Raw genomic sequence first — 14,966 nt, forward strand, 5'->3', positions numbered from 1 at the left:
TTTGTTCATTGTTAACAAAAAAATAAGAAAACCCACTCAAAATAATTACGTTTCACACGCAGATTTTATATTAATTATTATATTTTATAATATTATCATTTTTTTTTTCCGATAATATAGTTGTCGAATATGAAAGATAATCGTGCGAATTACGATATCGTATAAACAAATTGGATGGGGAAATATGATAATAACAAACCATTCTCTCCTACTCTCTTCTAACTAAATATTTAGATTTATTTTAAAAATTATTTTAATACGAGAAATAAACATTGTAAAATAAAATTCGTACATATAGTACTAGATAATAAATCCGACTGTTTCGTTTGCTTCCTGATGCGTTTGCATGCATTATTACAAATATATGCATGCGTTTTATAACGCACGACGGGGAAAGTTATTTAATTAATTAATTAATTAACTTAATACCATAGAAATAATTGCAACTAAGAATTGACGTGAAATTAAATTAATCCGCGACAAAGACGGAATTTCTCGTATTTCACACAATGATAAAAAAAAAAAAAAGTATTTTATAATTTTTATATAATACTTCTATTCGTACTTGTGGGAGGCAAATAAATTTGCCAATTAAAATTTTATTTCTTAATGATCAATTATTTTAGCACTTAATCGTATGTATCACGAAAAAACACGCTGATTAACTTGCTATACATACATATATCATATAAAGCACAATAGACTAACAATAATAGACTAACAATATTAATTTGCATAACATGTATAAATGAGAATAAAAGAAAAAAGAAGTGTAAAAAGTATCTTAAACACCATTTGTAGTATGCAAAGCTGTCTCGTGTTCTCGTAGAAAAAACTAATTCTCTACGTAGATGTTCCGCGTAATAAAAAATAAAGAATGTCGCATTAAAAGGAGAAGAAGAACCATGATCTTCTTGAGTTTTTAGACACAATAATTCACGTGGTAAAGTCCGAGTAGTAACGATAAAAGCCATCTAGAATAAATCTAGAAATTGGCTTTCGAGTCAGTTGAGAAAAGGAGGCAACTGCACATAACTTTGTTGGCTATTAGGTTCGCTCTTGACCATCACCTGATCCTTTATACTTTGACGTCCTTGTGGTGAATGCATACCATATTCTTGTTTCTGATCGTGCTGTTGTTGCTGCTGTTGTTGTGAATAATCCGTTTGGTCGTGCTGATATTTATCAGCTGGACTAAGACCACTTACGTAATCTAATTGTTTATTTTGTTGATGTTCATCCTCAGACATTGAACCACCAAGATGAGTAGGAGGTGAATGAGTTGTAGTAACCATTGTCTGATAATCATTACGCGTTAAAGGTGGTGGTGGGCTATTACTAGCGTTCATGTAATCTTGATGAACGCGCATAGTGTTGCTGGTAGGTGTAGAAAATAAGGAAGCATCGTGTTGAGGCAACATTGTTGCATAAGGGTATGCCGATCCATTATTGCTAGGACCACCAAAAGACGTCGTGTATGGCGAGTTGGAAGGACTTAAAAGATTCAAATGTGGCGCTAAATCGTAAGCAGGTGTATAGGTCCAAGCATCAGGTGGCGCTGCTGCTGTCGCCGGAGACGCAAACGGGTTTAACGTATTATTCAAAGATGGGAATGAACCTACGGAAATATTAAACAAATACATACAATTTAGCTTTTTTCCTTTCTTTTTCTAATTAATTTATTAAAAGATAATTAATTAAATATATTAATAATAATTATAATACCTGAGATACCAGGACTACCAGAACCGGTAGCTATGTAACTGGCAGTTTTACGCGGCGGTTCCCTTTTCCGCCATTTTGCGCGTCGATTCTGAAACCAGACTTGTACTCGAGATTCCGATAGTGCTAATTTTAAAGCTAATTCCTCGCGAGCAAATACATCAGGATAAGGTGCACGTTCGAACGCTCTTTCCAATTCTTCCAATTGATATGCCGTGAAAGTAGTTCTGTAATAATATTCACGAAAAGATTGAAGAATAAATTCGATGAGCAAGGGTTTCGGACGCGAGAGAATACTTCATATATCATATTTCGATGTTAATTAATTAACTACCTGGTTTTCTTCTTTTTAATTCCATTATTATCGGTCTTCTTTTTCGAGTCCTTCTTAGCCGATTGCGTTTCACCGCTCACTATGATATAACCAATTAACGATAAACTAATTTTCTATTTTTTTTTTAGGTACTCCAAGTTAGAGGAAATTATAAAATACACGTACCTGGGGCAAGAGAATTCATAGGATCATCTGGTTTCCTTTTTAGAGAATTACCAAGTTGAAGACCTTGTTGCAGAGTCGTAGAAGTTGGTGTTGCAGTGGTCGTCGTCGATGTTGTTACATCCGGAGTTTGAGGTAAGGGTGCGTACATACCAGCTAATTCCAATTCCTTCAATTCTTTTTGTTGCTGTTGTTGTTGCTGCTGCTGTTGCTGTTGTTGCTGTTGTTGCTGCTGCTGTTGTTGTTGCTGTTGTTGTTGCAAATGATGATGAGCCGTTTGATGATGAGGCGGTGGACTATTTGAGGAATCCAATTTATGAAGATGTCCACCGGTTGGCATCAAGTCATTTCCATGATGTCCGCCGTGTAAGCCCAGCATCACTTGAATACTATGAACTCCGGTACCACCTCGACCACTAAAGTCGGAAAATATTGGATCGTCGAACGGACCACCGTCCATTATTCCGTATATAATTGATAATCCAAGAATATAACTTCAAGATTCTTCGTAGGATTCCTCAAGTAAAACACTTTGATAATTATTATATCACACAGTCATCATCATCATCATCATATCATCATCATCATCGTCATCATCATCATCATCATCATCATCATCATTATCATCGTCGTCGTCAGCATAATCAGTAGTAGCAGCAGTAGTGAATGAATTCAGTGATTGAAGATTGCTGAATTGATCCAAACGAAGAACCTCAATCAATGGCTATTGTTTCCTTTCTTCTTCTTATTCTTCTTGTTTATCCTTACTGCTTATCCTTCTTCTTGATAGAGGTCAAAAAATCCTCTTTAGTAAGGAAAGCAAAGTTTTAATAGGAAGAAAGGCGATCGTTAACCGCTTGGCGCCTCTAATGGAATCCAAAGCAATTGGTATCAATCGTTGCCGGGTTATGATTAATTTTGATTAGTTTTAAGCGGAGTTAACGAAGTAAACTGTCGGTTATATAGACAGACAGACAGATAGAGACCGTTGTCCATCGGATATTATATAGTCGTCTAATGGGAGGAACGAGTACGAGGAGGACCTTGGAAGTGAACAGGACCGAGAAAGAATGAGAAGAACGATGAGCGCGTGGAGACGAACTAAACGAAACTAACTGGAATTAAATGAATTGAAGAACGTTTGCGGACCAATGGAGATCTCCGATCTCTTTCTTTTTCTTCTTCTTTTTTTCTTTTTTTCTTTCTTTTAATAATTCTTTTTAATTCTTTTAATGACTGACTTAAAAAGGGGATGATAAATTGAAAACAAAAAGCAACTAAAAAATAACTCTAACAACAAAATGTAAAAATTAAGAAGAAATTAAAATAGAGGGAGAAAGAAGGAAAGAAAGAGTTAGTATCGCGTAGTTAGACTCTCGCACTATCGACGATCCGTTCTGACTCTGGCTAATCAGGGGACACTCACACAGGCTTATATTTTCAACGAGGCCGCCGTCGAAGCGCCGTTAGGCCGCCCCCACACATGGAGGTTAGCCAATCATGTAGCACCTACTCTTGGGAGAGGTCTCGTGTGCGCCAACCGTCCTGCGCCGACGTAGTATTCTCTCTTTGCGTGCCTCTCGTGCCACTCTCCATGGCTCTTTTTTCTTCCTCCGCCCCCGGAGGGCTGGACTTTACGATACGAGAGGTCCTCCACAAATCGGCCTGCTTCTCTCCTTCTCTCGAAACCCTCGTGGGAATCGAAAACTGTTTGGCCTCGATCGAGGATTTCCCACATGACTTCTCTTTCTTTTACATCTCCCTCGAATTATATATATATGTCTGTGTGTGTGTGTAATATATAATAATATACGAGAGAAATATGTATATATATACACACAGATATAATAATATGTAATTATATAATAATATGTTTCTCTGTCAAGAATCAGGTTATACCATAAGCCGCCATTTTTTCCTTCCCTTTTTTTAGTTTTCCCGCCAAAAAACTTGACCAATGTTATCACCACCTTCACTTCACCCTATCTTATAATCACAACTGTTTATTTCTTTCATTTCACTGATATATTCCTCGAATTGAACATTCCTCACTCGATAATGAACACTTTTCTTTTTCTTTCTGATCATTCTTCTTACTAGTTACTGAGATGTTTACTTACTGGCTACCACCACCGGCCTATAAGTATGTAAGATCGTAAGTGAATGTGATATTTAGTTTGAAATCAATGTAACCGATCGATCGTTCGATCTACGATGAAAATATATAAGATATATAAGCGGAAAAGTAGTGATAGAACCTCGAAGAAGAGATCCATGTCCGTTGACCGGCAGCATGGCACTGAGCTCTTAAGCGCAGGCTCAATGAAACCAGCAATCGCCAGGAATTGCCTCGAATTGGCCCAATCAAACTACCCCCATTCCGTGTGTATACGCGTATATTAACTGCTAATTTCATCGGCGCTAATTAGCGAACGCGCGCGCCCGAGCTCGCGCACGAGCGCGTTCGCGTTCCTTATTCAAGCAAAGCTTACTTTGCTCGAAGATTCCACTGATCCGATCGCGCGTTTAAGATTTATTCGCCTGATCGTGAAACTCTTTTCATCCTTCTAACTCTATCTCTCTCTCTCTCTCTTTCTAGAGTGATTGACTCTAACAATGACAACCCTTGCCGACACGCGTCAGCGGCCATCTTTGTTTTTATTCTCACTTCGAACTTTTCAATAAGCTTTTCTCTTCGTTACTTAAAATCAGCTTCATAATCATCGATTAAAATGAAATTTCATCGGAGAATCATTACAGAGTTGTAGAAAGTATGTTCATAACGTGATCGTAGGTAGGAATGAAATTCAACCCTTTCGAGGTTAACCGTGTCGGCAGATGTGTTGCGAACCTCTCGGTTAATTACAGACGAGTATACATAGACATTGTACCATTCTTTCGGCTGGTTCAAGTCCGCGAATTCCGTTCAATATAAATGCAAACCGATTGAAAGAATGACAGAAAGAAAGTGAGAGAAAGAGAGAGAGAGAGAGAAAGAGAAAAAGAGAGATCAATATATGAGTGAGAAAGAGAAGCTTGGAGACAGACAGCGAGAAGTTGGTAACTTAACTGGCCTAAATGGGTTTAACTCGATGTGATTTTGCTGGTGAACCACTAAATTGAACGAATACGAACTAAACCGAACTCAACTAAGCTAATCATATCACATTACTAGCGTTATTAGCCGAGCGACGATATAAGTGAAGGTCCGGTGATGGCTCGCTGCAGTACCGGGTCGCCTCCTGCACTGACCCTCCGCGCGTCTCTCCTTCCATTTTTTGGGGAATTTTATTTGTTTTCTTCTGTCTATTTGTTTCTCTCTTCCTTCTTTCCTGTTTATTTTTCTTTCTTTCCTTTTTTTTTTAAACCGACTCGATCCGAATCACCTACGACAACTTTCGGAAAATCTCTATTCTTATATAAAAAAAGATACTGATTTGTTTTGGATCATTTCAACGGCTAGTAAGAAAGAGAATAAGGGTAAGAGTAAGAGAAAGAGAAAGAGAAAGAGAAAGGGAAAGGGAAAGAAAAAAAAGAAGAAGAAAAAGAGAAAGAGAGACATACGTATCAGTTAGATCTTATTCCTTCGAAGATCTTCAAACTTGTGAACAACTTCGTGCGTTTCGCGCCACCCCGAAATCAGCCGAACATGACCGAAGGTATATACCCACTTACATTACAAGGAACGGATATAGTCGGACGTATTCGAGTGATTTCTTCATACATATATATATATATATATATATCACATATTATATATATATATATATATCATAAGTCATTACACACGTATATGTATATATATGTGTTATTATATATTTTGCAACACTATACCACGCGGTTTTTATTAGAATAAGGAGGACATATAATTTAGTGAATAATTGTTTTCAACATTTTCTACAAATAATATATCGATTGAAAATCGTGCGATTAGGGTAAATATATGTACACATATACTATCGATATATATATATATAAATATCAATGAAAGATTTATAAAATAAATGTGTTCGTGTATAATCGTTCGCATAATTATCGTGTGTTTAGATCGGTGTAGGTCGGATAAATTTGTAAAAATATTGACATCATTTTTGAAAGATTTTGTACAAATCAACTTTTATTGAAATAACTATTACTCTACGTTTTACTCTTATATAAAATATAATTAATTAAGTTAACCAGCATATATATATATATATAGATGACTGAAAACTGCGTTGAGCAAAAAGAGATTAGTCTAATCGTAAACATCTTTTCTTTTCGTGTTTTATATATATCTCTCTCTCTCTCTTTCTCTTTCTCTTTTCTTTTCTTTTCTTTTTATTAATAGTATTATTATTATTATTATTATTATTGTAGAGACTATCGCGACTTTTTTACGTCGTAGGTATGTCGACCGCGCTTATGGTATAACTATGTACCCGCAGTGTGCACACTGTTAGGATCGACCAATTGAGCCTGTTAACGTCAATTGATCTAAATTGCTTCAATTGGACATAATTGCGCGAAGGCGACGGGGAACCTCCGCTGTTACTACTCACCAACCATATTCCACGTTTATCTCTGCACGCAAATATCTTTTCGTCTCAAATTTAAACATTTTCTATCCATCTTTCTCTCTTTCATCTGCAATAATTTATATACTTTTAAATACTTATTACTCCATTAATTGTATTATTTCTTTTTATTTTCTCATTAATTTATGATACAATGTTATATGTGGGATCGATAAGATAGAAATATATTAATCATATTCTTCTCTTTTTTTTTTTTTTTTAAATTGTTTAACAAATTATTTCATTTTTATCTTTAAAAATAATCAAAAGAAAACGGAATATATGAGATACCGAGTAAGCTATGTTTTATTACTAACGTTTAGAATGATAAATTGATTTTATTCGAGTGTTTTATGATCTTCATATATAAAAATCATGTGAACATTGAGAGAACATATCAGAGATTCATTTCAAAATTGTATTTATGTCATTATACTTATATATATATATACTTTTGGACACGTGTGTTTAAATCGTAAAAAATATATATGAAAAAAGAAAAAAGATTTTTCTTACAAGATTTGCAATTGTAATCGTGAAACTTAAAATATATATGTTAAATTTGGCAGTAAAAAAATAGCGGCGCATACCAACTTAACACCGTAAGATTACCAACTATGTTTTAGGGTAGAAGAAACTTTAAAACTTGTGTCGCAGCATCACCGATGACGTCGTTTCCTGATTAAAGACAGGCTCGTTCATATCCGGCTCACGTTCATCATTATTCGCACAGTCTCATACTTTCTCGAGAGAGATTAATCAATCTTTTATTATATTTATTTTGTTCGTATTCGTTACGTATCCGCCATTTGTCTTTTTTTTTTTTTTCATTCGATTCTTATTTTTCTTCTTTTTTTTTTCTTAATTCAAACGGTACATTCATTGTAAGATTATTTCAAATATACGTACGAGAGAGCTATTTGGACCCACATATTTCGTGAGAACGTCATTCTAATATTTCTTTCTCTGTCTATCTTACTTTCCTATGAATTTCAGTTTCTCATGATATTTTCTGATTGGTTGAGGGTGATACACCGACTACTACGATCCCGCATAAGACCTTGTATACCTCTACGTTTCTAATATAATATAACTGCGGGTGGGAATTTACGAGAGTATATCTTTCAATCTCTCTGATTACATGATCTTTTTATATATATATAAGTCTGTCTTTTTTTATCGCGAACAAAAATTGGGAAAATAGGCCCATATTATAGATCTTCTATAAAAAGAAAAGTAAGAAAAAAAAGATGCATGGTGAGTAATCTTTCGTCAGAATCGTTTTATACGAGACACGATCTTTTATTGTGTAATTCTCAGTATCGCAAGATGTACTACGTTGGTCAACTAAAATAATTTTTAACAAACTAGAATTTCTTAGTCTTTTTCTTTCTTTTTTTCTTTTTTATATATATATAGAGAGAGAGAGAGAGTTTCATTAATTTTATTTATTATTTTTATTTCGAATAATATTGAATGTTTAATTAGATTGCTAGGAATCTGATTTGAGATTTTATACTTTTCAATTTTGTTCTCTCATGACTTCCAACATTGTTGAGAGGAAGTATGAGAATATTTTTCTCGTTAGGAAATATTTCTTCGTTTATCCCCTTCGATCCTATATGGGGTACTCTAAAACTCCCGTATAAAAACCATATGTTTTCACGTTTCGATATGCTGGTCAAGATGACTCTCAACGACACGCGACCCGCACCCCAAACGAGTGCTTAATTGTTCCCAAATTTTATCGTCTACTCTGATAGATGACAGCCATAAAAAATTGACTGATCTTACAAGTTGGTCGGAGCTAATTATTTCTTGTGGTGGCTTTTGGTTGTTGAGATAAGAATTAAAAAACAAAAAATCATCTATTTTTTGTATGCAATAATATAGTAATTTATTTTTTACAATCACAAAACACCCAAGCACAAAAAGTTGATGGTTGTGCTATTTAAAATAAGCTGCTAGCCCTGACTGGTTAACATCTTTTTATCCGCTTTATTTTTATGTATATCTTCTTCAGAAGGATTATGCAATTGTCGCGATATAATAATAATAAAATATAATAGAATGTTTTTTAAAATTATCAGCCGTATATAAAAAAAGTTCGTATCTTTTACTTAGAGATTGCTTAATGATTAAATTGTAATTTTACTTAAAAATAAATTCTACATATATTTAAACTTTAACATTTCACTTAAATATAAATAACTATATATCAAGACGATTATTTAATTCGAACAGTGAGTAAGTAAAGTTTTCGAGTGAGCCACTATAGTGGCTCATCGACCTGGAAAAAATAATCGCAAAAGCCACTTTAGTGGCAGGCCGGCTAAGGCTCATATCGGTAATTGCAGTGCTCTACCTTTATCTTTTCGACCGTCGGTAACTGCCACTGTCGGTAATTTCCACTGTCGGTAATTTCCACTGTCGGTAACTGCCACCGTCGGTAACTTTCCTATTTTTAAAACATCAACCGTTTTTAATGAGAGTTTGTACTTTAATAATATTAACCGTCAGGAACCTAAATACAAATTATTAGCGAAAAAAAACTTTAAGTTTACTATTACCGACGGTGGGAGTTACCGACGGTGGGAGTTACCGACGGTGGCAATTACCGACGCTCGAAAAGATAAAGGTAGAGCACTGCAATTACCGATATGAGCCTTAGCCGGCCTGCCACTAAAGTGGCTTTTGCGATTATTTTTTCCAGGTCGATGAGCCACTATAGTGGCTCACTCGAAAATTTTACTTACTCACTGTTCGAATTAAATAATCGTCTTTATAGTCATTCATATTTAAGTGAAATGTTAAAGTTTAAATAAATAGAATATATTTTTAAGAAAAATTATAATCTAATCATTAAGGAATCTTTACGTAAAACATACGAACTTTTTTTATACACGGCTAATAATTTTAAAACATTTAGATAATAAAGTACTGCTTTTATATACGGTAACTGTTTAATAACAGACTTCGCATTAATTTCTATTATATTTTTTTAGACATTTTATATAGAATTAATTAAAAAAAAAAAACGACCAATTCGTTTATACTATTTTCTTTTAAGTAAACACATGCATGTTTAAATATACTTTGGTCAAACGTCGAGATGTGTTTACGTTACTACGATACAGAAGTCCTCCAAGTGTTGATGAATTTAGCTGAAGGGAAAGAGAATCCTAACGCAGAAATAGCAAATCCATTAGAAAGTAAGAAAAACAACAGTGCATTACAGTGCTTCTATCTAATATTTAAACTAGTAAATAGTTAACAACTTTGAATACACTTTACAGAAAAATTCCTTTTTTAATACCACATTTACATCACTTTATTTTTTACCCATCTGACAATCTATGTTTAATCTTTTATTCAAGAACTTTTATTATTATAATATAATAATACATTTTTCTCTAAAATTATTTCTCGTTATTTTATTCTTTAAATAAGTAAATAGTTGACAATTATATGATTGCTCTTTAAACAAACAATTCTTTTTTAATATCTTCAATATCATTTTATTTTTTATTCAACCTCATGATATAAAATATTTTTGAAAAATTGTCTCTATTTATTTTTTTTGTAAATCACAATTTTTCTAACATTTCCTATCATTTTTCTTTTCTAATTTCACTTTTAACATTGAAAATAGAGACGGTGGGAGAGATAAAAAAGAGAAGTTGATTAAAAATAGTAACAAAACAAGTCTGTTAAATATTTTAGCCACGTGTGTGAAGAAGAAATCGAATAAGTAAAAGAGGAAGAAGAAGAAGAAGAAGAAGAAGAAGAAGAAGAAGAAGAAGAAGAAAAGTCAAGAACGACTCTGCGATCCAGCCGACGATTCCTCGAGCTCGAAAATAGCTCGCATAGTTTCTTCTTACTTGACTCCCCTAACGCGTTAGAATATTTCATCCCAGGATTGTTAAACCTGGCCAAAGAACTTTGCCATAAATAATTAATGAACTATTATTATATTTGCTAATATTATAAAAAAAAAATAAAAAAAATAAAAATTAAAATTGAAAAAGAAAATATAATAAAAAATGTACATAATTATTTATACATAGTATATATATATATAAAGATATTATAATAATATTTAACAAGAGAGAGAGAGAGAGAGAGAGAAAATATCTAATTTGAAGAAAATGTTCATTATCTTTGGCAAATAATCCTGGCTTTGAATCTATTCGTAAGATGATCAACAACATTTATAGTTATACTAAACATTTTTATTTTATATTTATTTCTTTTTTTGTTTATACACCACTCCCACTGTCCGCTATTACAACATAACGGTTTCCTTAAATTCAAGGATACAGATAGAAGCCAAATTACATAATTACGTATACATATAAATACATATACACACATATATATATTATTTATTTAACAGTTCATTTACTATGCATACAAAATATTTTTCTATACATTTCTAATTGTAAGTAAATAGAAAATTTTTGATATATATATATATATATAAAGTAGTAAATAGTAATATAGACACACAAACATGTGTGCATATTTATACAATTAGAAATTTAATGAAGTATATATATTTACGTAGGAAAACGTACAAACGAATGGAGTATGTCAGGCAACTATGCAAGAGACTTGGCAAGGCTGACAATCTGAAGCTCTAGCCAGACGTTGTACATATATACATACATCTGGTTATGTATATTTTCGTACCGGGAACTACGTGATATTCTCAAATCTTTATGGCATGCATACACACGCACACATATATATATATCATTTTTGCTGGGTTTAATCGTATATTAAAAGCTTTTAACTCTTCTTTATTTATTCTTTAATCTCTTTTTCTCTTTCTCTTTCTCTCTCAGACACACACACCTGTGCATATGTATATGTAATTATGTATATTTAAAGAAATGAAGAAAATACTTCATTATTGACATAACTTTTGATTACTTTCACCTTAAATTAATACACTTCAAATAAAATACCGTTTAAAAAACACTCGTTATTTTCTAATACAAGATAGGCTAAAACTTAAGTTTCTTAAAATCATACTTTAAAAACAATTAATTGTCTCTCTCGAAATATGTTTCGGATTTTTAATTAAAATTATTGTCTTACAAGTCGATATATTGTAATTTTATAATCGAAAAAAGATCCCAATTGATTTTGAAAATTATCCAACACGTTTTCTGATCCATTTAGAAATTGTTGGAATTTTATTATGTAAAATATTACGTATATCTTGATATTTTTATCATTGTCATTACCATCAGCAACACTTATGGTCATTGTCGTCATCACTATCATGATTGTCATCACAATAATCGTCATCTTGATTCAAAGCCAGAAAATCAAACTGTTAATAAAGCAGAATGATTTAGAATATTAGCGTAGATTAGTATTAGTGTGTTAGAAATGTTGTGCAATTACTCGTTTAACGTGTTGAGAGAGGAGGTCTCGTGTGAGACGAAAGTAACGTGAACCTTAGAAAATTTGATCAAAGAACAATTTTCTCTTTCTCTCTCTCTCTCTCTCTCTCTCTCTCTATTATATCACACTAATGCATATGTGTACTTCAATTTATATATGTATTAGTGTATTTACATTACAAAATTAGATCTTTGCCAGAAAATATTCTCAGGAAGTGAAAAATGGTTTTGTAACGTTAGTTAGGTGTTACAAAATGACATAATCTCTTAAGCAACGTAAGAATGAAAGATACAAAAATACATTTTGCTTTTTTTCTTTTTTTTTTTCTTCTTCAAAGCAAAATGTAATGAATATAATTTATCTTGTAAGAGATCTAGGAAAAAGAGATTTTTTGTTTTATATATTTTTTTGTATTCGATTATCTATCTTACGGTATACAGCAATTACAGTTATCTCATTCTTTCTCGTTATATAATCTTAAATCTGATTCGTCAACTTATCGATCAGCTTTTAGCACGAGAAACTTCGCGATATCTCCGAAATAATATGAGATTGAAACATTTCTTTCGAATTTCGTATCTTCATTTATTTTTATGATTTTGTCCAATTAGTTTTAGTTTTTCCTTTTGCTATTTTTGTTCGGTTTCACACACGTTTATTATAGATGACAATATTGAAGACAGAATAATTTATCAGATTTTCTTCGACGATATTGTTTTCTATTACGAATTCAACCGAGTTAAATGAAATGGGGGGATAAAGAATTTTGTGTATTTTTTTTAAACTGTCACGAAGTTTTATATAAAACAAAAATTGTTTATACGGGGATGAGAACATCGGAATAGAATTAAAAATACATTTTTTTGTTCATCCGAGAATGGAACGAAATTAAAAAGAAATTTCAATGGTTTTCGATTGGAACCGAAACTAAACAGAGCGCAAATTCGTGATCGATAAAATCCATTTGTGTAGATCGATTTATACATATGTGTATACCTATGTACTTTTTGATGTAATCTGATAAGAGTTAACAGCTAATGGATAGAGGTATTTTTTGTTTCCTCTCTTTCTCTTTTCTTTTTATTTCATTGGGAAAAACCGTCCCAATCTAATCGGACTCTATCGATGATGTATGTAACACTTGAAAACACTAATATAAACTCGAGTTTATTAGTCTTCGTTAAAGATTTCTAACAATATTCTAACCGTATGAACAAATTTTTCAAAACAATTGCTGTATCAAATACTTTAACGAACAAAATTGTATTATTCGCGAATTCATTTTAATTTTATTCAAATATAATACATAATCGTTTGTTCAAAATAAATGATTAATTAAATGATTTATATAACGTTGAAATAAAATAATTATTAATAATATAAATAAGCGAGAGATATACGATAGAGTTCACGTTTGAAAATTAATTTTGAAATTAAAAATAAAACTTACGGATTACGCCAATAATTACCAATAATTTAATATTTAAATTTTCAATATTTACCAACAATATTTCCAATAATTACAGTGTATCTTACATTGGTAAAATAATAAAGTAACGATTATTATTAAATCGAAATAAAAATAATGATTAATAATTAGCATATATATACATATATTTATTAAAATTAAATCATATAAAATATTCATATAAAATATTCATATAAATAATTAGACATAATCAATTAACGTAATTATCGGATGTTATAAATCCAGATGTTAAAATAATACAATTGAAAATGTGAAATATCGAAAGAGAGAGATTTTTTTTTTTTTATTATCATTTAATAATATAAATATATAATTTTAATATATATAAAATAAATCACATAAAATATATATATAAATTTCTTACATTTTACGATTTAGTCCAACTCCTAATTATTGGAGCATGCATATAAATCGAGATATTAAGATAATAAAATTGTAAAATGTGAAATATCGAAAGGGGGGGAGAAAAAGATTTGATCCGTTGGTTACTTCTATTGGTTCGATAGGGAAGGTAGGTATGTAGGTTCGGTATTGATCCACTCCGCATTCGAGCGACCTTTAATATTCCCCTTTCCTCTCGGTCACCCCTCATTCTCATCCTACATTCCACACTTCTGCGCTCTGTGCTCTCTCGGTCTTCTCTCTAGGCCAAAAGAGGATGAGAAGAGAGGAGGAGAGGGTTGGTAAGAGGGGAAGTTGGCACTCTTGGAGACCAGAAAGAAATAAGAGTGAGAGAGATAGAAATATTAAAAAGAAGGGGCGAGAGAGAGAGAGAGAAATAGACAAACAGATAGACAGACTAAACCAAGAGATAAATCCTACGCACGACCTACAACAATGCCATGGAGTTTCTGCTGCAGCTGATTTCACGACCAACCAACCAACCGGCCATTCCGCTACCCGGAATTCCACCGTTCTCCGGAAGTACGTCACCTAACTACTCAAATTTATATATATATATATATATATAGTATCATACACAGTTGCAAAGTGTTGTACGAATTGTTCCTAGTTTATCAAGGGGTTTAATTAAACTAGTGGGAACGTTTGGAAACTGGAACGTAAATCATCCATTTTAAATTGGATATATAATTTTTATTTTGGAAATAGAAAGAAAAAATAGATTAATGCGTGCTACGAGTATATAAGGGATTATTATTACTATTATTATTATTATTATTATTGTTTTGTATCGCGAAGGAATAGAAAAAAAAAAAAAGCAAAAATTTTTCGAGAAGAGATATTTTCATTTTGAAACGAAATTAAGTAAACTGACATGAGTGAAAGA

At 32.1% G+C, this 14,966-nt stretch overlaps 1 protein-coding gene and 1 long non-coding RNA gene across 4 annotated transcripts; one reads left to right on the forward strand and one right to left on the reverse strand.

Moving 5' to 3' along the window:
* Positions 1–565: 565 nt before the first annotated feature.
* On the reverse strand, positions 566–4,976 carry LOC122513806 (homeobox protein orthopedia B-like). Its single transcript, XM_043630278.1, has 4 exons — positions 2,222–4,976; positions 2,057–2,135; positions 1,726–1,949; positions 566–1,618 (listed from the first exon to the last, which is right to left on the reverse strand). Exons 1-4 carry the CDS (start codon positions 2,676–2,678, stop codon positions 1,005–1,007), a joined length of 1,374 nt encoding a protein of 457 aa, XP_043486213.1. The 5' UTR covers positions 2,679–4,976; the 3' UTR covers positions 566–1,004.
* Positions 4,977–5,448: 472 nt separating this feature from the next.
* On the forward strand, positions 5,449–14,603 carry LOC122513808. Of its 3 annotated transcripts, none has more exons than XR_006302872.1 (2): positions 5,449–5,877; positions 14,326–14,603. It is a non-coding gene; the product is annotated as an uncharacterized LOC122513808 (long non-coding RNA). The 3 variants fall into 3 exon arrangements; XR_006302871.1 differs by lacking the exon at positions 14,326–14,603 and adding an exon at positions 10,498–10,537; XR_006302873.1 differs by lacking the exon at positions 14,326–14,603 and adding an exon at positions 6,606–7,353.
* The last annotated feature ends 363 nt before the right edge of the window (positions 14,604–14,966 follow it).

The sequence above is a fragment of the Polistes fuscatus genome, unplaced genomic scaffold (assembly GCF_010416935.1).
Source record: "Polistes fuscatus isolate 324 unplaced genomic scaffold, CU_Pfus_HIC Scaffold13, whole genome shotgun sequence".
Lineage (NCBI taxonomy): Eukaryota > Metazoa > Arthropoda > Insecta > Hymenoptera > Vespidae > Polistes > Polistes fuscatus.

Coding starts and splice junctions, on each gene's coding strand:
- LOC122513806 (XM_043630278.1), bottom strand. CDS start 2,678: ATGGACGGTGGTCCGTTCGACGATCCAATATTTTCCGACTTTAGTGGT. Junction 2,136..2,221: donor TATGAATTCTCTTGCCCCAG/GTACGTGTATTT, acceptor GTTATATCATAG/TGAGCGGTGAAACGCAATCG. Junction 1,619..1,725: donor TGGTAGTCCTGGTATCTCAG/GTATTATAATTA, acceptor ATATTTCCGTAG/GTTCATTCCCATCTTTGAAT.